This window comes from Silurus meridionalis, chromosome 16 (assembly GCF_014805685.1).
Source record: "Silurus meridionalis isolate SWU-2019-XX chromosome 16, ASM1480568v1, whole genome shotgun sequence".
Lineage (NCBI taxonomy): Eukaryota > Metazoa > Chordata > Actinopteri > Siluriformes > Siluridae > Silurus > Silurus meridionalis.
This window is the reverse complement of record NC_060899.1, coordinates 15,614,701-15,638,166: the sequence shown is the minus strand read 5'-3', so window position 1 is coordinate 15,638,166 and position 23,466 is coordinate 15,614,701. Positions and strand designations below refer to the sequence as shown.

Sequence of the window (23,466 nt, the reverse complement as noted above, 5' to 3'; positions counted from 1 at the left end):
ATTAAAAAAGCCTATTTTGTGCAAATGGTTGTAAATGTTTCATATATTAGTTGGGTCTGTCTGTTATACTCTCAGAATTCTATAACAAATATCTTACCTACCAGGAAGTAGCTTATTGTAGTTGATTTGATTTCCAGAGGTTTGTGAATTGAAATCCTTGGATGTCTGAACCGCTTAGCTATAACTTCTTTACCATTATCCTAAATAAACTATCACTATTGATGACCAACATTCTCTTCTAACCACAGGGTGGATCACAAGCACTGATCTCCAGTGTTCCACGTTCTTCCATGTCTTGTGGTGCTTTCGGTCAAATTCCACTATAGTCACGAGAGGGTTATTTTATTCGCAACAACAATGGAAGATTGTGGAAACCAAAACAATGTTACTTTATTCAGTTAATCTTTCTTATTCGGTTTACAAAGAAAGAGGCTTAGAAAGAGATTGGGTTCAGAGCCAAATTTACAACAATGCTTATTTTATAGCTGTTGTTGGTGGATTTAATTTTTTATTTTACTTTAGCCATATAATGATATCAATATGCAGTAAAGATGGCAGAATGAAGCCTTCATGATGCTGGATAGGCGGTGGTTTTGCAGACAGCCAAATAATCCTGGCTAAATAGACATCAAAATGATTTTGTAAATAAGCTTTTTTGTTTCATGTAAATACCTCTCTCATCCAGGCCTAATCTGTGTACAAGAACCACTCGAGTACTTCTTATGCAGTACACAGTGACGTCATCAGCATACAATCACCATTTAGAGAAAAGTCCTGATTTCAGATGAATATATCTGGTATCCTGCTTTTTTGATTTGTTTACATGTCATCTTTTTCTTTGGCACCATGTTTGAGGATGCGAGTGAACTCTGTGTAATTGAAGTTTCCTTTCTTGTCGATTGGTGCCTCACGGAAAAGCTCGTCAACCTCCTCGTCTGTGAAACGGTCGCCCATGGTGGTCATGAGCTCACGAAGATAATCTTCGTGGATAAAACCTGCAGGATGAGACAGGTAGGATTCTGAGAGGAGAATTTGAAGATTGATTTGTTGAAAATACGTTGAAAATATACCTAGCATACGAAGTGGTATCAAAATGTTTCAAGACTAGTTTTGTAACACGCCAACAGATGGCAGCACAAGGCTGCACGCACAGTCACAGGAAGCACCGACCTTCAAAAGTCAGTGATTGAGTCAGATTTGTCTCCTGCAGACTTCGCCCTCTTTCCAAAAAGTTGAAGATCCCGCTCAAAGGTCACCGTTTTGAGACATTGCAGAGATTTAGTGTGAATCGCAGAAGGTGCTTCGAAGAAAAAATTTCCAGGACTCATTTCAGAAGTGGCAGGAACGCTGGGGGCGCTGTGTTACTGTGACTATTAAATAAAGTACTTTCTTGTAAACAGAGCTACTCTCGAAACGTTTTGATTCCACCTTTTAGATGATGGATGATACCATCAATAGCTACATCGTCGCTTTATCAGATTACATAAAAACAAAACAATCGTACCTGAGCCATCCTCGTCAAAGCAGGTGAAGGCGTTCCGTATGACGTCCTCGGGATCAGTGCCATTGAGTCGCTCTCCGAACATGGTGAGGAACATAGTGAAGTTAATCGGACCTGGAGCCTCACTCATCATGCCCTCCAGGTACTCATCTGAGGGGTTCTTTCCTAAAACAAACAGAATACAAGAGGAAGCAGTGTGCCATGTGTTCAAATCACCGTGTTGATGATATTCTCTTACAAGCTACCTATACATCATTTCTGAACAGTTACCAAGCGAAGCGAGCATGTCGTGAAGATCCTCTTTATCGATGAAGCCATCCCGGTTCTGATCGATCATGTTGAACGCCTCTTTGAACTCTTGGATCTGGGACTGATCGAACATGGCGAAGACATTGGAAGTTGCCCTCTGGGGGCGCTTTTTTGATGTCTTCCCCTTGGCACGCTTGGCAGCAGACATTTTGGCAGAAGGGTGTTGACCTTTAAATGAAAGGCATGATTGATAAATGTCTCGTTCACGCTAAAAGATGTTCCTCAAGGGTTTTTTGGATGTTAAAAAGCAGTCTGCATGCAACCTGCAGCTGAATGAATCCACATTAATACCTGGTGTATGATTTTACACAGCACTGAATTTTAGAGAGGAATAAATGATGAAGAAACTCCAAACTCGAACTCGCCATGACATCATTGTTCTGATAGTCACATTCGAGTCTTTTCACATAAACTGAGTTGATTAAAGTCTTGTTACAAAAATGATAATAAGGAAATTATAGCAGTAATAAATTATAGTACTTTGGATACTTAAGTACATTTGAAGGCAAATTCTTTTGTACTAAAGTTTAAAGGGACACTTTTAATTTTACTTGAGTAATAAAACATGTACATGGTTTGTGTACTTCATCCACCTCTGTTCATTGATCCAAACAGCATCGTGATCATTGATGCAATTGAGGAAAAAAGCAAACTTTTTGTAAAGATTTGATGTTTTTCGGTCTCAAGCTTGGTTTTCGTTTTAATTCCATCTTGAATGGCCTTAAGATTCGATCTTGCCTAGTCCTGGTCATGGATGTGTCTTGGTTTTAACTACAGCACTCTTACCAGAGCACCATAAACTCAAAACAAGTTCTTGAGAATAATCAATGGGTTTGCCAAGCAGCTAATATTTGCACAAATCAGCGAATTCACCAGCAAACAGCCGTGAGACTCTTCAACCGAGACGCTTTGTAAGTTGATGACAATCTAAAAAAAATAGACAGTGATAGAATTAATTACTGGTCAAACATCAAACAATTACAGCCTTCACACAGCGTTCAGAATGTTCAGCCGTCTATGACACACCCATATTGCAAAAGAGCAATGGCCCGTACGAACCACTTTCATCTGGCCCACATCCCTCTGTGGAACAACGGCAGTGAACTCATCCGTGTCTGACTGCTGGAATTCAATCACAAATCAAACGCCGATACGGATGGATCTGGGACTTGATCTTAGGAATGAACATAAAGTGGAGTTTTTTGGGTCCATATTGGTTTCTATGGTGCAGAGGACAGTCAAACAACGTCTTCAACATTCTAATAATTTTAGACTATGTAAATATCTATAAAATCAAACTATACTCAAGGTATCCATGATTTCCTGCACATTTGCTATATAACGTTCGACTCTTATTTGCTGAACCTCATCTATATTTGTCTCGGAAATTGTCTCGCCAGTGTGTCCACGTATCACCACGGCCTGTAACCAGAATTGTTTATTTCATTGTGAAGCTGAAATCCCATCGCAACCCCCGACCACCCCCACCCCCACCCCCACCTCTTTACCTTATCTAACCCCTGAGGAAACAAGAATCTTATCAGATGTTTATTTCTGCTTCTATGTGCTCCATAGCAGCTTTCATCTGCACTTATCCAATAGTGGCATTAAATATATCATTATACAAGTCTGCAATCTGTGTTTCTTGGACCGTTGCAGAACGATTGTAAAAGGGTTTAGCTGCACAGCCAAATTCCTGATCCGTGAGGTCTTTAGAGAAGTAAATCAGATTCTGTGAGCGCTCCTGCTCCTTCTTTCGGGGAAAAGTTTTAGAAAATAAGAACAGAGTAAATTTAATGGTGGTACTGACATGAGCAAGAAATATTTATTTAGCGTCACAGAAATGAGAAATCAGCATAAAAATAGTAAATTTAATTTTCTGCAAAATGTCATTGCAATTGGAGTTGTTTTTTTTTTCAGTGCAGCAGAATTAAACATCTGGCATCTGCGATCATGTTTAAATAACGGTCCAGTAAATCTTCCAGAAAGATACCACAAAGCGAACACTTTTCCAGATGGAAAAAAAAAAAATCAAAACAGCGTGTCCGAGAAGAAGATTGTGATGTGTGATGCTCACCTCGGTGTTAAGTGGCAGCTGGTTCAGAGCCTCGGTCTCGCTCCTGGTTCTCCCTCAGCATGGACCGTTTGTTTAATGTTTCAGCTTCTTCACCACACCTCCTCGTTCGTGACTCAGCCAATAAGGTCAACATCGTGCCTCAGGCAGCCGCTCAGGCCTTTAGCCTTACAAGGCAAAGGAATCTGGGAGCTCATGCTGTCCCACATCCTGAGAAGTTTTTACGCAAAAGAAAAAAAAAAAGAAAGCAACACACTCCGGTTCCTGGAGGAGTTGCGAAGCCGAGGCCTTATTTAGCAAGCAAATGAGCAGTTGTACCACAGCAGGGCGATGTTTCCTTTACAGAAGTGTCACGGAAAACAAAGAACAGACTCTGGGAGACTCTGATTATAATTCCTTATAGAGGTCATGGAGAAAAGCAGCAGCACAGTTGATCTGACGATTCTCGCTCTAATAATAAGGGCTGCAGTAATAATAGCTACATTTACACAATAATGGGTTATAAGCATTGTTGTGCATAAGTATTTACCCCCTAGAAAGTATTTTAACACATTTTATTATGGCACAAAAGTTTTTGGAACGAGGTAGAATTTTGGTCATGATGATACATTAGATCAAAAAATGGTGGGGTGGGGGGTGTTAGGGTTAGATAATAGGGTTAGATTTATTTATTAATTTATTATTATTATTATTATTATTATTATTATTATTATTATTATATAATTGTTTAATCTTTACATTTTATACATTTATTAAACTTTTATACTTTATATTTTTCCTTTTATTTCTTTTATATATTTTTTTAAAATATTATATTTCTATTTAAATGTTTGACAGTGTTTAATAGAACAATAATATAATAATATAAAAAAAAGTATTATTATTATTATTATTAAATTTGAAAATGTGTATATCGATTAATTTAATTTTCTCATTTTAAATAAGCACATAATTGGTTCATTGGTGTTATTTTTTCATTTGTTAACTAAACATTAAAATGAATAGATGGAACAATATAAAATAATATGAAGAATAAACATAAATACATATAAATATAAATGTCACGTTTTTATTATTATTATCATTATTATTCGCCATATTTAAATGAAAACACCCCAAAATATGATTATATTTAATTAAAAAAGTCTCACACATGCAGATTAATCTGTACTCAGCCTCCAAAAAAAAAAAGTATTCAAATTTGATTGACGGGCCTGAAAGCCAATCAATAGAGCTCGCTCAAACAAGACGTGGGCTATTACTATGGTTGCTATGACGATGTGAACGCCTTCCTCGTCTGTTTGGCCAATCAGGGCGCAGAAGAGGCGGGACTTGTCAGAGCAACGCATCAAGTCGCTACTTCCTGAAACAAATCCGAGGAAAAGCGTCTTCAGGGTGATTGTAGTGAAGTTAGGAAGGTGAGAACTTGAGAAGGTGAGGTGTGTGTGTGTGTGTGTGTGTGTGTTGGATTCTTTAGGGTAAGTCCGTGTTTTTACACCACAAACAGAGGTAAAACAGTGGGGTATAAAATGTCTTAATGATGCTGATATTTCCTTACTAACGGTTATTGTCCTGTTCAGGGTGCAAAGGTGAGTTATTCCATTATATAACATTGTATTGTTTATAAGTGCACCTATAGAGGGAGTGTGGAGGCGATTAGGATGGATCCAGGAACTTGTCCAGGTGTATAGAGCTGGGGTGGCACAGGGGTGGCACAGGGGTGGGCAATAAGTGTGCAATTAAACATTTATTAATCAGAAGAACAAGTATCTGAACTACAAAGGGGACTTAGTAAAGCCAGTGGATGAGATAACGTATATACCAAATATTACTGCACTAGAACAAGATTATTGAGCTAATAAATGCTAGTAAACAAAGTAAGACACCCCAAGGTGAGTCATGGGACACAACAGTAATACAAGGGAACGTAAATAAGTTATGGCCGTGACATAGAGACGTGTTTAAGCGAGATAAAACAAGAAGCCGTGGTGATGATAATGCACGGGATTGAGATCATTAAGCCACACCCTCAATTTAGTGATATGAGATAAACAAGGTAATGTGTAATATGAGATCATGTGAAATACAAGAGAAATTAGATCATGTGGAATAGAAGGTAAAAAGATAAGAACTTACTGCATGAAACAAGTCATTAATCACTCAGCTAACCATGTGACCGTATCTGCTTGCAGCACAAACGCCGTCACAGAGGCTCGGAGTCGCCTGGGGCCGAGAGCACACGCCCCCCTCGGAGGTGCAGCGGGACCCGTACCAAGATCCATGGAGGCGAACAACCGAACGAGCAAGCCGAGGACCGGCGTGAAGAAATGCTGTGAGTGATTTGCAGTTGGCATAACACCATGTAACAACAACTTACAGAATGATCTGCATGAAATCCAACGTTCAGGAGCTTTCAGCACCGAATCCTGGGAGAAAGACAAGTAAGGGCAAGAAGCAAGAATTCTTTTGCCACTTATTTATTCTTAAACCTCACATTTCAAAACAAAAAGCCAGGGCCTCGATGAGAGTTTAATATGAACGCAAACACGGTTGCCAGGTAGCAGCTTAGCAAACTTTTGTGTCGGATTAAAAAATATATATTTTCTGCATAAAAACCTAAAACTCAAACATTCACACCCGTAGGAAAGCTGAAAGCTCTGTGACCCTGAGTTTACCGAGCCTGTAGTAAAGAGATTCTTTAAAGGGTTTTAATAAAGAACAGGCAGCGAAGACCAAATAAGTAATATACAGACGTCGTTTTAATACATATGTGTGTTTCTGATTTCTTTTTCTCAGCGTGGGCGTCCTACATGACCAACTCGTCCACTCTGATCGTGATGATCGGCCTCCCGGCCAGAGGCAAAACCTACATGTCCAAAAAGCTGACTCGCTACCTCAACTGGATTGGCGTTCCCACCAAAGGTGCTGGAAACATTTATTATAATAGTTTAATAAATCATTAATAACTAGAGGTAGACCGATTTATAGGTTTTAACGATTCATCAGCACCGATAGTTGATTGCTGGTACTATCGGCTATTGTCTTTCTGCAAAAATCCGTACTGATAGTTTTTCCGGGTTGCGCCTGAGCTGTAGAAGGCTTGCTGTCATTATACAGTACGAGAGCGGCCTCTAGAGGCAGTTTACTGACACCACGTGCTGTTTTGACACTTGAGACTGTATGCACATGCACATAATCATAACCTTGCATTTGCATGAGTATCTAAGCACGTGTGTGTGTGTGTGTGTATGTGTGTGTGTGTGTGTGTGTGTGTGTGTGTGTGTGTGCGCAGTGTTTAACCTGGGCGAGTACCGGCGGGAAGCCGTCCGCTCGTACAAATCGTACGACTTCTTCAGACACGACAACGCCGAGGCCATGAGGATCAGGAAGTAATTGTCACGTTCTACGTTATAGAGCTCAAAACTATTTAAGTGCTTTATTCCTTTTTTTTTAGTATTTCCATATAAAGGGCGACATGGTGACCGTATCTGACGGTGATGTTTCTCCACAGACAGTGTGCTCTCGTGGCTCTGCAGGACGTGAACAGTTACCTGAACGAGGAGGGAGGACAGATCGCTGTGAGCCATTTACTTTCTATCTACTCTTTCACTGATATGACTCTATATAACTTCCTTCCTGAGACTGAGCAGATCTCCACTGAGATTTTCTTCTTGAAGCAATCTGTTGTGTTTAAACCTCCGCAGGTCTTCGATGCCACGAACACGACTCGAGAGAGACGAGATCTCATCCTGGAGTTCGCCAAGGAGAACGCGTACAAGGTCAGAGGCTCGCCGAGTAAAATAAATACATCAATAAAAAAGATTAAATTAATTTTTTTAGGACAAAAAAAAAATTCTTCCTGATCACAATCATGTGGCACAATTATTGGCACCCCCGGGATTCAGTAACCCAAGACCACTTTTTAATTCGGAATCACGTCAGCTCCTTCAGGGGTGCCAATATTTCTGGAACCGAGAATTCCTAACATTCCTAACTTAATATGGTGATATTGTTAAAAATGCATCTATTATAATAACGCATTTTTTATTTATGTACTATATTTTGTAACGTAAATGTGTATTGTGTGGCATTTGTGATGTTGTGGATGTTCCTTTGAAACCTCAGTATGTGATCCTGTGGGATCCTGTGGAATCCTGTGGATCCTGTGTGTTTATTAGTTATGACTGCCTTAATATGGTGGTATTTTCCGTGAGCACAAAGGAATTATGAAAGCAGTGGCAACATCAGGATGTTTTTCGTGTTCTCGGCATGAGCAAAAAAAAGTTTTCTTTATACCTTCCAGGTGTTTTTTGTTGAGTCGATCTGCGACGATCCAGATGTCATCGCTGAAAATATCATGGTATGTTTACGAATCACTGATAAAGTGTGATAGATAGATAGATAGATAGATAGATAGATAGATAGATAGATAGATAGATAGATAGATAGATAGATAGATAGATAAAATTGGAAACAATATACATTAAATACTGCAGTAATTAGTAATTCATTTACTGCAATAAACTGAAAATCCTGTAGGTGGCGACATATCAATAGTTTAGAAAGGAAATTTTGTTTTTTTAAGGAAAAATTAACCTTAATTGCATAATATAACATCTATCTATTCACACTATATGGACAAAAGTTTGTGGACACCTGAGCATAAGATTGGCATGTGCTTTTTAAACTTCCCATTCCACATTTAGTCTCTATTTACTGTTATAACAAGCTCCACTCTTCTGGGAAGAAGATTGTGCAGTGAAGATTTGGGCTCATTCAGTCATAAGGGTGTTAATAAAGTCAGGGATTTATGTCAGAACTGATCTTCACATTTATCTTAAAGGTGTTGAATAGGTCTATAGCAGGAGATCCTCCACATCCATGTAAAGCAGATCTTCATGGAGCCGGTTTTGTGCACAGGAGCATTGTTATGCTGGAGCAGGTCTGGGTCTCCTAGATCAAGTGAAGGGAAAATGTAAAGCTCCCATGTACAGACACGTCCTACAAAATTGTGCAAAGTCTGTCTGTCGATCTGTCTGTCTGGCTATCTGTCTGTCTGTCTGTCTGTCTGTCTGTCTGTCTGTCTGTCTATCCTCTATTGCCTTATACAGAAAGAAAAATGTTAAAGATAAAACATTTAGATTCTAAAAAGAGAAAATGGAGGATAGAGAGATGGAGGGATAAATAGATAAAAGGGTGGATGTCAGCATCAATATTTTTTCTTACAGAACTTTAAAGAAGTGCTATATAGAAGAAAGCTGACGTAATGATGAACTCTACTTTACTGTGTTTAAGGACGTGAAGGTGTCGAGTCCAGACTACCCCGAGAGAGACCGTGAGAGCGTCATGGAGGACTTTCTGAAGAGAATCGAGTGCTACAAAGTCACCTATCAGCCCTTAGACCCAGACCTTCATGACAAGTAAGCACAAGTGTCTGCTGGTGCAGTGTTGAGATTTGACCAGCAGGTGGCGGTGAAGCTCACGTGTCCACGTGTACAAGATAAGATTCTTGTTTTTCTCATCACATATTCAGCCAGTTGGAGATGAGCGTAAACACACTTGGAACACACTTGGAACACACTTGGAAACTACATCGGATTCTAATCATTTTCCTGATTTTATTTCTGGGAATGGAGAGGATTTGCCAGCACGTCTGCGTCACATCTCGTTTTAGTTATAAATACCCGGATAACTATAACAGAAAGTTCAGGAACGGGAAACAGGCTGATATGATCAAAATTCCTTAGAAGAAATTACTGACAACATGTATTTTTTTGGAAGAGGGTCTTTGATTAATCACACACACACACACACACAACAATACCCACATGCACAGACAAACCAGATTCATCACATTATTATGTATTAATCTTATTATAAATAATTAAGTGAGTAGAGCTTCTCTATATGGACAAATTATTGGGACACATGAATCCTCCAGACATATGTGGTTCTTCCCCAAACTTGGAGGCCCGTAATTGTCTTTGGATGTGAGAGCATGAAAAAGTTCCTTAACTCAAACTAGGAGATTGGTCTGATTAGAAGATCTCCTGCTATAAAGCTCCTGACCTATTCAACGTAACGCTGACTGCACCCCAGGCCTCCTCACCTCACCTACATCACTATCTGACTACTAATTATCTCCACATAATCTAGTGGAACATCTTCCCAGAAGAGTGGAGCTCATTATAAGAGCAGATGGAGACTAAATGTGGAATGGGACGTTCAAAAAAGAAGTACAAACAGTAGCAATCTGATGGTCAGGTGTCTACTTACTTGTATGTTCATAATTCTCAGACATGACACTTCATCATGTGTCATACATGATACCGAATGGAAAAAATGGAAAAGAAATTAATGGTGTTTTTGTGTGTGTGTGTGTGTGTGTGTGTGTGTGTGTGTGTGTGTGTGTGTGTGTGTGTAAACAGAGATCGCTCCTTCATCCAGGTGATCAACGTAGGCCAGCGCTTCCTGGTGAACCGAGTGCAGGATTACATCCAGAGCAAGATCGTGTATTACCTAATGAACATCCACGTTCACAAACACACCATCTACCTCTGCCGTCACGGAGAGAGCGAACACAACGTGCAGGGTCTGATCGGGGGTGACTCGGGCCTGTCCACTCATGGGAAAGAGGTGGACATTCACAGCAACACACACACACACACACACACACACACACACACACACACACACACACAGACATCTGAAAACGCTCACATCCCTGTACTGCGCATGAGCAAAACATTTCTGAGTAAAAGACAGGAGGTGGAGCTGGAGGTAGCAGAGCTGAAGATGTTGAGATGTTCATTGGGAGTGATGAGGATGGACAGGATTAGAAATAAGTTTATTAGAGGGACAGCGCATGTAGGACGTTTTGGAGACAAGGTGAGGGAGGTGAGATTGAGATGGTTTGGACATGTGCAGAGGAGGAACATGGGGTATATCAGTGGAGAATGAGGATGGAGACACCAGGTAGGAGGAAAAGAGGAAGACCAAGGAGGAGGTTTATGGATGTGGTGAGGGAAGACATGCAGGTAGTTGGTTTGAAAGAGGCAGATGTAGAGGACAGGGGGGTTTGGAGCCTCAGTTTTCATACAGAGTCGCGGACGGAAGGCCAAAGCAGAGAGAAAATTTATGGAGAATCTCCAAACAGCGGAGAGTGTGAACATGAAAAGGTTTTAAATACGGAATAGGTACAGTTTCTTTCTGGAATGACTTTCCTTCGCTTATGAAAATAACCTCATCAGAAAATGGCTTAAGTCATCAAATTCTATCTCTTCTGGTTTGATAAGATACGTGATAAATCAGGATTCAATTCTTCCTTCACAGTCAAAGTGACATCAGCTAATCCCTACAGTAAGACCACTAAAGCCAGCGGCTTATATGAACCCGTGACACACATGCAGTAAGACGTCTCGTTTCAGGTGCACAGCGATGAGCTTTACTGCGTAGGTTACTGCGTAGATGTGAGTCAATACACACCTTCCAGGAATCACTAATATTACTAAATAAGAGGAAATACAGTACAGTGGTATCGCTGTATTGGTGTCAATATTGAGTTCAGGAAGTGATGTCATTGTATTTGACGTTCATGTTGCCAGACGGTGTCTGCGGCTGAATGTCTCAGTTCAACCCCAGTGTTTTTACTCCACTAATAAGCTTAACGTAAGTACAGCTGTGGTTAGTAAGTAGCTGTTACATCTGAACTGAACCCGAGCGTCTGGGTTTGATTCTGCCTCTGTTTAGTGTGTTTACTGTGTGTGTGCGTGTGTGTACAGTTTGCTGTGGCTTTGAGGGATTTCATAGTGGAGCAGAAGCTAGTGAATCTGAAGGTGTGGACGAGCCAGCTGAAGCGCACCATCCAGACGGCTGAGGCTCTGGGCGTTCCGTATGAGCAGTGGAAAATCCTCAACGAGATTGACGCTGTGAGTCAGCGCGCCACCAGAACGCCACCACATGCCTCTTACTGACCTTAAACGGGCCGAGGGCTCTTTAACATAAAAACCTGTCACAATAGTCAAGACTGTGGATTTTATTCTCTCCAAGAGTGTAAAAAATGTAAAAAGGGTTATATGTCTATCATTCTCTAAAGTTTACAACACGTTTACATCAAGTTTACAGTGAATTTACAGCAAATCTACATTGATTTTACAGTGAGATTACAGCACATTTACATAAAATTTTCTGTGCGTTTACAGCAAGTTTACAGTGAGATTAAAGCAAGTTTACAGTTAGTTTACAATAGGTTTACAGCAAGTTTACAGTTAGTTTACAATAGGTTTACAGCAAGTTTACAGTGATTTTGCAGCAAGTTTACAGTGAGATTAAAGTAAATTTACAGTTAGTTTAAAGTAAGGTTACAGGGAGTTTTGCTGAGGTTACAGTGAGTTCCTAACAGGTTAACAAGGAGAATGTTTTAGCTAGTTTACAGAGCTGTTAAGTAGTTTACAGCAACTTTATTATGAGTTTACACCAAATTTATTATGAGTTTACATCAAGTTTATTATGAGTTTACACCAAGTTTATTATGAGTTTACACCAAGTTTACTGTGAGTTAACGCCCAAGTTAAAGTAAGTTTGTAGTAGGTTTTCAGCAAATGTACAGTGAGTTTATAGCAAGTGTACAGTGAGTTTACAGAAAGTTTACAGTGAGTTTACACTCAGATTACAGTGAGTTTTAAGTAAGTTTACAGCAAGTTTATAGTGGGAAATTTTTAGCTAGTTCACAGAGGTGTTTAGAAGTTTGCAGCGAGTTTATTTTATGAGTTTATAGAGGATGTTCTGCAAGTTTACAGCCAGTTTGCATTAGGTTTAAAGTTTAAAGCAGATATTTATAGTACAGTTTAATTTGGACAATTTCACTGTAGAATTTGAATGAATTTTTTTCATTTGAATATCAAATATGAATATATAAATATCTGCTTTTGTTTGCTTCTTTAAGGGAATCTGTGAGGAAATGTCCTACGACAGGATCAAGGAGAAGTATCCTGATGAATTCTCTATGAGAGATCAGGACAAATATCATTACCGTTACCCAGGAGGGGAGGTGATCAACATCACTGTGCTCATACTTCACTTCATTTCATTTCACTTCCACACCAACTGATATAAACACATTTACAGCTGAGTGAAGAATTTTTTTCAAAGATCAAGGACAATTGTTCTGCTGTTATGTCTAAAACATATCTGTACAGGAGACACGTTTATCTTTTGTTCACACAAGACTTTAACACTTGATAATTGAATTAAATATGAAGACAAATCGAAAAATAGATTTCAGCAATCTTATGTGTTAGAAGGCTGACTGCAGTCTTTTTTTCTCCACACGATTGCTGTAGTCGTACCAGGATCTGGTGCAGAGACTTGAGCCGGTGATAATGGAGCTGGAGAGGCAGGGCAACGTGCTGGTTATCAGTCACCAGGCCGTCACTAGATGCCTGCTTGCGTACTTTCTGGACAAAAGCGCTGGTCAGGATCTGTCTTACTTCTAAACACAAAAAAAACTATACATTTTTAATACTATAATAATGTAGTGTGTGTGTGTGTGTGTGTGTGTGTGTGTTCTGGCAGTTATCTCTACATTTGCCATATGGGCTCTTTGATTACCATTGCTTTTGTGTTTGCTAGCAGTTCATCAAGGGTTCTGGTTTTACAAAGGGTTCAACATTTACCATAGATTCTGTGTTTACTGCCATCATGGGTTCGATGGAAGCCAAGGGTTCTTCATTAACTAAAAGTTTATTTTAGAAAAAATATCATCTCCTTCTTCTCCTTCAGAAAGGATTTCAACTAATATATTTGCCACTGTGGGTGTTTTCCTCCTGCACCCCACTGTCTCCGCCCCCCCGTTGGGTTTCTAATGTAGGTTGGTGTTTGTTTTCCAGATGACTTGCCCTATCTGAGGTGTCCTCTCCATGTGGTGCTGAAACTCACCCCTGTGGCTTATGGTAAACACTTTCATTGTGGAAAGCTGACTCTCTTGCTATTCACTGCATTTCCTGGAAACTGCAGATTCACCATCCATCCGTTGATCCATAAAACTTTTATAATTCATTAAAAGTCAGGGTCAGGGGTTAAAAAAAGTGTGATAAAGATTTAATATATTGATTGATATACTGCAAGTGGACGTGTGAATGTTTATCAGCACTGATTTCACCCTTCATTCCTCTTTGCAGGTTGTAAAGTGGACATGTTCGACCTGAATATTGAAGCTGTGAACACACACCGGAACAGACCACTCGTAAGACCTGGGAGTATTTTTACCATTTTTGAGAGTTGAATGAAGGAAACGAATGTTTATAGCTGCTATAATGTAAGTTATAACTCGCTTTTTGGATGTTCCACACCTTCTCGTATAACTCTAATTTGATTGAGCAGTCGTTGCTGAAAAAACTTTTTAAAGTGTAAAATTTCTACAAATTGCCAGATGTATGTAATATTTCATGGCGTTGATTATTTTTCCTCGTGTTTTATTCATGCCACCCACGCACGTTTATATCGGCAGCGCATTGGAGATAAACGTCTTTCTGCTTCGATGAGGAATCCAGCTGATTAGAACTTAGCTGATTGTTGGGTTTCGGAGGTTCCTGTTTGCGTTCCATTCTGGGAAAATGTCGTGATACGGTAAATACGCTAGGAAGAGGATGGGTTTGATAATTACAGCTTTTATATCATCCAGACTGTACTCAGTCCAGGCTACATCATCATCACGATTTTATATAATAGGTTTCATAGTCGTACAATGTTATTATACAATTTCCGATATATTTAGGATACAGTTTAATTCAATAATATAAATGGTGATATTGAACATGACGTCATGCGTTTTATGCATACAAGAAAAAAATAGAGTTCAGTTAGCAAAACACAAAACTAGCTAGATTTAGATTTCGAGGTTACTAATACAGTAAATATGCTAATCCAAATAAAATGCCCATGTAATACTAAATACTCCACTTAAATTGTGCAATGTGCATATCTTACATAAAGGAGTGTAAAATGATGGTACTGATCTGCAGTCTGGACAAAAAGGGTGTCACTGGCTAATGTTTATTACCCTCGCTAGCTAAACTGGCAGTGAGGACGTGTGGACTTTTTAACACTGCTTTAAGTAGTTCAGTCCTTCATCTGCACCTCATCCTGCTTTCTAACAAAAGATCTATCATGCAACATTATTACTATGTTGTATATGAAAGATAAGAGGACGTGTATGATAAGAATCAACTGTTGTGCCGAAAGAACTGGAGGCATAATTAAAAAAAATAATGTTTGTGCTAGTTTTTCTGTGGTAAATCCCAACGCCAAACTATTTAGAATGAAAGATTTTTAGTGTGTTTTTATTTAGTCCTCACACTCAATCCAACCCAAACAGGATTCATGGTTCTGCTGCGCATTACAGCAGATCAATCCTCAGAGGTTCTCACTCGTTTTTCAGTAATGTTTTTGCCACCAGTTGAACAAATCACATTATTAATTTTTTCCCCTAAATTTTCTGTTTGGGTTGAAATTAGACGGGTTGAAAATTTGTACTTATAGTTACAACATACTTAAAAAACAACAACAACTGCAACATGAAACTTCATTCGGAGTAAAACGCTGAAATATTTGAATGTCCAGATGAAATATGAACCTACTGTACCGTAGGTGTATCCACTGCGTGTGTGAATGAGAATGAATGTTTTTCTTGCTGAACCTCTGGAAATACTTTCATCCAGTTTTTACCAATCGTACAGTGAAGGGAAGTCTTTTGGCCAGGATGTGGTTCTAAGAAATGCAGTGATTTACAGTCATGGAGAATATTGCACTTGCATAACGCTTTCCAACAGGATGAGTGGTTTGGAAGACTTCCCACAATCCTCCACACTGTTGCTATTTCTACAGTGGCTTGTCAGGCCAAATCTCAAATTGGCCTCCTAGGACTAAGTAGGATGAAACAATGGAGTGTCAGATAAATATTGTGTGTGTTTGTGTGTACTGTATTTTCACTGTAATTAATTATGGGCGCACTTGAATGTGTTTATTGTGAAGGATCAGTTTGTTCCAGTTTGTAAAGTCTTTAAAGTTAAATTTTTTTTATAATATTTTGCTCCTCGTGTCGTACAGACTCCAGAGTGGACTTTCACGTGAACCTTTACATGACGTGAAAACAGCAAAACCATACCGGTTTGTCACTGGGAAGTGCTGTGGGAATTGAGAGCATTTCAGGCCACAGGGTTGATGTCGAGTTTTGATTCGTTGCTTTTGTCCAGTTTCCAGTTTCTTGCAGTGTGTTGTTTTTGTGGTGTGGGCGTATCGGCTCGACCACAGTGACTGTTAAAGGCACACAACCCACATGTGTGTGTGTGTGTGTGTGTGCATGTGTGTGTGTGTGTGTGTGTGTGTGTGTGTGTGTGTGTGTGTGTGAAAACCGAAGGTTGACACAACTGATATTCATCACTACAACATTCAAAACACAATTAAAACTTTCTCTCTCTCTCTCTCTCTCTCTCTCTCTCTCTCTCTCTCTCTCTCTCTTTTGTCGCTCTCCTGTTGCTTTCTCTATCACTCTCTCTGTTTGTCTCTCTCTCTCTCTCTCTCTCTGTCTTGTTTTGTCATTCTCTTGCTCCCTGTCTCTCTCTGTCTCTGTGTTTGTGTCTTTCTTTTTCGATCACTCCTCCTCTCTGTTTCTCTCTCTTTCCATCTCTCTCACTTCCTCTCAGATCGCACGTTTTGGCGTCAAGGTCCTTTAAATAGCGCTGGTGTAATTTCTAACCACTGTTGTGTCTCTGGTGATAAAACCAAACACCAGACAGACCACAGTTAACACTACAGCTGGAAGCTTCAGGAATCGTCTGCTTTCTGACTCGATACACTTTTACTACACTCGTTTAATGACCAGTTTAATGTAGTAAAACTGATGCCACATGAAAATCCACACTCACCGTGATGACGTGAATATTTTAATGATAGTTAAAGTGTCAAATGTGGAAAAACTGTTGAAGAATTCTGACGAAAGGCAGTCAGAGTCATTTTTCTTCTTAAACTCGCTTTAATTGGTATAAATGAACAAACAAACATAAGTTAGTAAGTGAATAAATAAATACTTACAGCGATTACAAAACAGGGCCAGGAGAAACAATCTTATAAATCTGATCACACTGCAAATTTCTCCACAGTTTAACTGCAGTTTTCATTATTTTTGCAAGATTTTAATGGAATAATAATAATAAAAATTGTACAAAAAAAAATTTGTGTCAGTCTGATAATCACAATAATAAATAAAATGTAATCAAATATTATATTAGAAATAATAACAATAAAAAAGTGTAAGTGTGGAAACGTAGGAAAAGTTTTGAATTGAAATAAAAAGCTTCCATGTTTGATTGTGGGGGTGAGGGTCTGATCTTATCTTTTGTCTTCGTCTCCTGCGCTCTGTCTTACAAAAGTTCTTCTGTTAGAGACAAACATGCCACATTTGGACTCCACAGAACTTCCTCCCAGTCCTTCACTCTCTAAATCTTGTGTGCTTTTGTCTTTTTCTGAGATTGTTCTATAGACAGGAACATGCATGTGTTACAAAGACCATAATAGACTTGATGTTTAAACACCTTTCAGAGGCACTAATCAAACTGGAGCTTAAAGTATTATAATCATGATACTATTATTTATTTAAATCATTAAGAAACAAGATTAAGAAAACAATATTTTGTTAATAGAAATGAAATAAACGCTTTGTATTGCACTCTACTGACGCTGGGGTCCTGCCAGCGTGTCTTTCTGCCAACATTTCCTCAGCCCTTTTTTTCCCAGTGTTTGCTCCATACACAGGGGAACTTTTTTTTCGTTGCCAGTATTTTGACATTTTCTTTGCGTATGTCACAGAGCGTCGACGTGCCCTTTTCCTGACTCTGGCGTGTTCTCTGTTCTCTGTTCTTCAGGCCAACAGTAAACAAGGGGCCCTGAGGAGGAACAGCTTCACTCCCATGTCGAGTCAGGACCAGGTGAAGCGGCAACGAGTCTTCAGCGTCGGAAACCCGCCGCACACCCCTCTGCCTCCGTCGCTGAGCTCAACGGACGTCTTCGAGGAACTCACTGAGAAACAAGTTAGACTTCTGATACGTAGAGACACCAGAGAACAAAGAACACACACACATATTTACAAAAGCATCCAAATACAGCGTTAATGCTCATTTTGTTGCTTTGTTTTTGGATATTGGATAAAGGTCACTATGAACAACTTGAATAAAAAAAGACCTGTTGATGTTTTTCCATCCTCCATTCTCCATTCTCCATTATCCTGTTTTAGCCTGGCAGGAGCTAATTGCTTTTCTGCACACCACCTATACAAAGAGTGGTTGTTAGAGTTACCATAGCTCATTAAAGCTCTTTCAGTGTGTGTGTGTGTGTGTGTGTGTGTGTGTGTGTGTGTGTTTGTGAATAGATCTCTTGTATCTGCTTGATGATGCTGATTATGCTGGTCAGCATACATGTTCAAGAAAACATCTGATATATCAATGTCTCAAAAGCATTAGTTTTGCAAATGAGCTTTGAGGCTACTATAGGAACGTGTTTCTGCCACAATAAAAAAAGAGTTTGCCTAATTTCCGACTTTATTTCACCCAATCTGTAGTGCCAGGAAGTTTTACACACTGAATATTAAACAGGTCAATCCATAGATCGATCTGTAAAACTATAGATAACATAAAGGACTACTTCAGTCATGATTACACAAATTACACAAAGGCATAGCTCAAGCTAACTTTTGGTTGTTAGAAGTCAAAACTGCAAGAAATGAAGTTGGAATTGTGTGGAAAAAGTAATAATTTACTGAAATAAAGTCCCAATTGTGATAAATAAAGTCAGCATTGGCACAAATAAAGTCGGAAATAGGCAATTTTTTTTATGTGGCGGAAACGGGCTTCCATAGCTATCAGGTAAATCAAGGTAAAGAAATCATTACACAGTGAAGTCGTCAGTTGTTTGAGTCATTCATTGTCTCAGACTCTGGTGTGGTTTCTGACTCCGTACGACACGTCCCTATCAATACAATGTAGAAAAAAGGTGCCACGGACGTCACGTAGCTCCGTCATTTTTCACCACGGCACATAGTCTGTCGTCAATCCGCAATGGAATCGGATTCTGGCATGTGGATATTTTTGTTAGAAGTGATTCAGATGATGATACATTTCCAGTTTTTTGCCGTGTCCTTATTGGGAGATTTTCAGAATCTGTTTATATTCTGAACTTGTTGTTTTGTGGTTCACAGGAAATGCAGAACAGCTCGAGCTCTGGAGATTAAGACAATGGGCTGATATAAAAACACACAAAAGCTCCAGTCTCCACCCAGATGAGTCAAACTCTCACCTTGCACCGTCTTGCATCCAAAGCCGAGCCCAGAAACTCTGCGTGTCTGTCTGTCTGTCTGTCTGTCTGTCTGTCTTTGTGTTCACACTGTTCTTATTAGCACCAATATAGTCCATTAGAATTAAATGGAACTATAAACAGACAAAAAAATATGCCGTTAATAAATGAATCCTTTTTCTGGCCGATTGCTGTGAGATATGAGGAATAAAATACTTCAGGATGTGCTGTTAGAAGAACTTAATAAACTTTTATTTATAAAGAAAGTGATATATATAGATATATATATATGATATGAGTTTCACTCTTAAATCTAAATTTCTGTAAATGTACTTATTATTATTATTATCTGAAAAAGAATATAACAATGATGACTTGGATTCATCTCCATTGCAAATTGTGCCCTTTTTGGGCTGGACATTTTATTTGTTAGTCATTTTTGGATAAATATTTGCCAAGCAAATACACTCAAACATTCCCGTGCTTTCCAATGCCGAGTGAATTGTGTGACATCGGACGCTTTTTATTTCGTTAAGGTCGTTTAATACAGTAACACTTCCTGACCCACCACTGAATCCTCCTTCTGCACTTGTGCATGTTGTCGTGATGCTGCAGTGGGATAATGAGTCAATCAGGGAAGCATGTGAGCTGCACTTTTTGTGAGTTGTGTAATTCTTTTGCGCACTAATCCTAAAGACTTAGACTAGATTGCGTCTTACACAATCAAATTAGCACAACAAGAATGCCTTCGAAAAACGGATAATCCGATTTTCCATCACGACTAAATCCACATCGCTGTATTGCTTTGTTCTATTGATATCAAATTCTGTGCCTTTTTATCTCTGGGGAAAGAGAGAGGGGGTGGAGCTTCTTTAACTAAATCTCAGAAAAGGGGCGTGGCCGTCTGTATATGTATCAGTCCACAAAATCTATTCCTGTAACGCTGTGAATAAATTACCTCAGAAAGCCGGATAGTCGGAACTCGGAAAAACACAAACGGCTGTTTTATTTGTGAAAAAAAAATTAATGAGAGCATCAAGCTATACTATATGAAAACAAATATTGGGACACATGATTTCTCCACCCATATGTGGTTCTGACCCAAACTGTTACTACAAAGTCAGGCACACAATTATATTAGAGTTCTTTGGATGTGGGAAAATAACATTTTCACGTCCATATCGTTTATGATTACTGACGTATATTTTCCTTCTCCTCAGCATAAATCGTAGTAAAAGGGGCGTGGCCTCTGCCTTTAATTGATCAAATTTGCATGAACATCACTGGGATTTGAATTTCTGTTACAGTCTAATATTGAGTGAAGGGTCTAATCGTGGTAGCACGATTTTTCGGTGTAGTTTTTCGGTGTCAGAGTCGCTGATCATCTCGCACACGATACTCATAGCTAGTTTCAGCAAAAATTAAGCGAAATCACTGTTTAACGTACAAAAAAGGAATATCTGTATTGTGTGATTGACGTTACTGACACAATACCCAATAAAAAATAACTGTTAATGCTGTATTTATTTGAGCCAGTTTTTTGTACGTTTTTCAATCATCGAGCTCTCGTTTACCCATTCAATTTCTTTATCGCGTGTTAATCGTCCGTTCCTCGTTATCTGCGAATCGTAATTGGCGTATTAAATGGCATGGGGTGATATAAAAATCCTTATTTTTCTCTAAGAATCATCAGATATCGTGCCAATATAATATCGTTTAGGGAGCGATCATTTCATCGTATCGCAAAAACGTGTCGTATTCTGTTCCGGAAAGCCGTCCCCTGTTGTGGGGAAATATTAGGGGGAAAAACAGGACTTAAACACCTCAGCTATTGTTTGACTGAATTGTTTTTATTTGAAATATTTTTATTGTACAAATGAACTGATTTTATTTTATTTTTTGAGGCTGAAAGTGTTTTTTTAAGCAGAACTGAGGGGTGTATTGCTCTCCGTGATCTTTCCATTTAGGGAATTGTGGTGATGGTGATGTAATTTATAGCTGTAAATGTGAATAAATTAATATGATATAAAATTGGTTATCGGTGCGTTTTTATACACCACTGTTTACAACTTATTTACATATTCATATGCTCATTTGCTGTATCAAAAGAACTAAAAGTTACTAGACAACCCATAGCATATTAGCATAGCATAGAGCTGTCAGTGCTGCTTGTGAAAACAAATTAAATCCAGGCAAAGCAAAAATCTGGAGGACTAGAGGAAGTATAGTTGACCTCCAGAGTCCTGCTGGTTCCCCCTGAGTAATGATCTTAACATTAGTATTAGGTTCTAACTTTTCTGTTGATACTGTTGAAATACATGTAATGTTCATCACTAGCACCAGACACCTGAGAAATTTGAGATTCAGCCAACTTGTAACAGGGTCAAACCTGCGTCTGAAAGCAGGTCTGTTTTTTCCTTTTTCTGTTCACTTCAGAACAACCCCTACAGCTGCTCACACATGGCTTCCAGAACCCATAAAATCAAACCACTTCTGGCTTTGAAATGTGCTTTTCAGTCCTAGAGCTCCAACTTCCAAAAAAACAACATGCACTATTATTTTGGACCTTGTTTTCTTTAGACAGACGGAAACGTGGGCATTTTATGGACATGAGCTCAGGAGTGGCTTCTGATGCCCGTTTCCTGCTGTTTTGTTACTGCTTTCTCATGAAGGAGGATAAACAGGCTGGATGTTGAAAAAAAATAGCACAAAGCGGCGTGTCTTTTGCTGTTGACAACGATGTTTACGATTTTCGACCACAACATTTACATAAATGAGGAAAGGGAAAGACGAACGTGCTGTGTGATGGAAATACTTGGTTTGTTAATGTGACAGCATGTGCATTCAACTGGGTGTTACAGTAATTATTACACAACGATGGAGTGATGGGGTTTTTATTTTTGGAAACCCAAAAGGCGGTCATTTTTTTTGGCACGGAATGAGCTTATCTTGATTTTTCTGGAAAGCTTCCCAGTGCCCAAACAGGATAAGCTTGATCTTATAATCATTACAATGAAAATCAAGCTTATCGACTCAGACAGGAAACCATATGGGGTGCAAAAACATTCTAATAAATTAAAACGTGCTGATTTTTTTTTACGTCCAGGCGAAAGGCAACTACCACACAGGACCTTCATCTTACCGTGCTCCAGACAAACAACTCAGTCTATAATAATGAAGTACATAATGAAAGAGTGGCTTGTGTTTCAACTTGTTTCACTGAGTGCCATCTGGAATTACTGTTTAAAGGATATATGTCATGAAAATTCTTCCTCGCAAATCCATATTACCGTGCTGGAAGGTATCATTAGTCCTTTATATCAGGGGTACATTGCCTTTGTATGGCAGACTGGGAAATCCCATCATCAAAATGTACAAAAATCTCAGCCCTGTAACTACTCTGACATCTCACATGTAAATAATCACAAATATATTTCACCGAATTGAATCTGGAATATTTTTTAGATATCTTATTAGTCAGATAACAGCATGGTCTGGTCTCTGGTGATGAATGTCAGAGTCTACCCAGTAGGTGTTTTTTTTCCTTTCATTAGGGCCTCCTTCCAGATTACACCCTTATGTTATGAGACTCATATCATTCCTTGATTCCTGGAGAATAGACAATCTTTCACTTCCAAGTGATTCTCTCACGTACACGTCAATCTCTGTCATCCAGTGTTCATTCCCTGGTTTTTCTGTAGTGGGAATGCGATCATTCGCAATTCAGGCACCATTTCTTAATTCTAATCCTTATTTATTAGCAGGAGGACCATTCATAATTTTAAATATAGACATGTGGATCTCCCATCTGAAGTTTCGACTTTGGAGCATTCAAACCATATTTAATGCTCCTAAGTCCAATACGTTACAATACCCTGCTAAAACATTGACTGGAAACCCTCAAACAAAGTGGATTAGCTTTGTAATAAGAATTATCTGTGTTTTCATTTAAACTTTCCAGACTTCTGCAGACTTTTACAGACCTCAACAAATCTCTGAGAACATCAGCAAACCTTATCAGATCTCAGCAGACCTCTACAGACCTCACCAGAACTTCGGAGAGACTCACTGGTAATCTGTTGCCTTCTCTCGCTGGCAAGTTATGTCTGATACCGTTAAGGACCATTAGAACACATTTGGCAACCTCTAGATCACTTCTAGATGATGGTATCTACTAGGACACCATTAAAAAATCCACAATCCATTAAGATTCTACTTGATGATTATTTATGTGATGATG

General features: G+C 39.0%; 2 protein-coding genes across 5 annotated transcripts; one reads left to right on the top strand and one right to left on the bottom strand.

The window, feature by feature from the left end:
* Window positions 1-365: 365 nt before the first annotated feature.
* Window positions 366-4,040, bottom strand: myl9a (myosin, light chain 9a, regulatory). The gene is made up of 4 exons (XM_046869192.1): window positions 3,888-4,040; window positions 1,772-1,978; window positions 1,505-1,666; window positions 366-995 (listed from the first exon to the last, which is right to left on the bottom strand). The coding sequence occupies exons 2-4, from the start codon at window positions 1,956-1,958 to the stop codon at window positions 820-822; spliced, it is 525 nt and encodes a 174-aa protein (XP_046725148.1). The 5' UTR covers window positions 1,959-1,978; window positions 3,888-4,040; the 3' UTR covers window positions 366-819.
* Window positions 4,041-5,176: 1,136 nt separating this feature from the next.
* pfkfb2a (6-phosphofructo-2-kinase/fructose-2,6-biphosphatase 2a) lies at window positions 5,177-21,257 on the top strand. 4 transcript variants are annotated; one of them, XM_046869188.1, is made up of 15 exons: window positions 5,177-5,302; window positions 6,077-6,216; window positions 6,681-6,806; window positions 7,177-7,273; window positions 7,396-7,462; window positions 7,589-7,663; window positions 8,188-8,244; window positions 9,180-9,304; window positions 10,313-10,520; window positions 11,666-11,812; window positions 12,829-12,933; window positions 13,226-13,355; window positions 13,772-13,834; window positions 14,063-14,127; window positions 17,804-21,257. In XM_046869188.1, exons 2-15 carry the CDS (start codon window positions 6,165-6,167, stop codon window positions 18,047-18,049), a joined length of 1,563 nt encoding a protein of 520 aa, XP_046725144.1. In that variant the 5' UTR covers window positions 5,177-5,302; window positions 6,077-6,164; the 3' UTR covers window positions 18,050-21,257. The 4 variants fall into 4 exon arrangements, with proteins under 4 accessions (XP_046725144.1, XP_046725146.1, XP_046725147.1 ...); XM_046869190.1 differs by having other exon boundaries at window positions 5,198-5,318; XM_046869191.1 differs by lacking the exon at window positions 5,177-5,302 and having other exon boundaries at window positions 6,184-6,325; window positions 17,804-17,968; window positions 19,132-21,257.
* Window positions 21,258-23,466: the final 2,209 nt, after the last annotated feature.

Excerpts from the sequence above, each read along its gene's own strand:
- myl9a (XM_046869192.1), bottom strand. The coding sequence starts at position 1,958 with ATGTCTGCTGCCAAGCGTGCCAAGGGGAAGACATCAAAAAAGCGCCCC. Across the intron at positions 1,667-1,771 it reads CGACATGCTCGCTTCGCTTG|GAAAGAACCCCTCAGATGAG; the intron begins GTAACTGTTCAG and ends TGTTTGTTTTAG. Across the intron at positions 996-1,504 it reads CTTTGACGAGGATGGCTCAG|GTTTTATCCACGAAGATTAT; the intron begins GTACGATTGTTT and ends CTCATCCTGCAG.
- pfkfb2a (XM_046869187.1), top strand. The coding sequence starts at position 6,265 with ATGATCTGCATGAAATCCAACGTTCAGGAGCTTTCAGCACCGAATCCT. Across the intron at positions 7,274-7,395 it reads GAGGCCATGAGGATCAGGAA|ACAGTGTGCTCTCGTGGCTC; the intron begins GTAATTGTCACG and ends GTTTCTCCACAG. Across the intron at positions 7,664-8,187 it reads CCAAGGAGAACGCGTACAAG|GTGTTTTTTGTTGAGTCGAT; the intron begins GTCAGAGGCTCG and ends TATACCTTCCAG.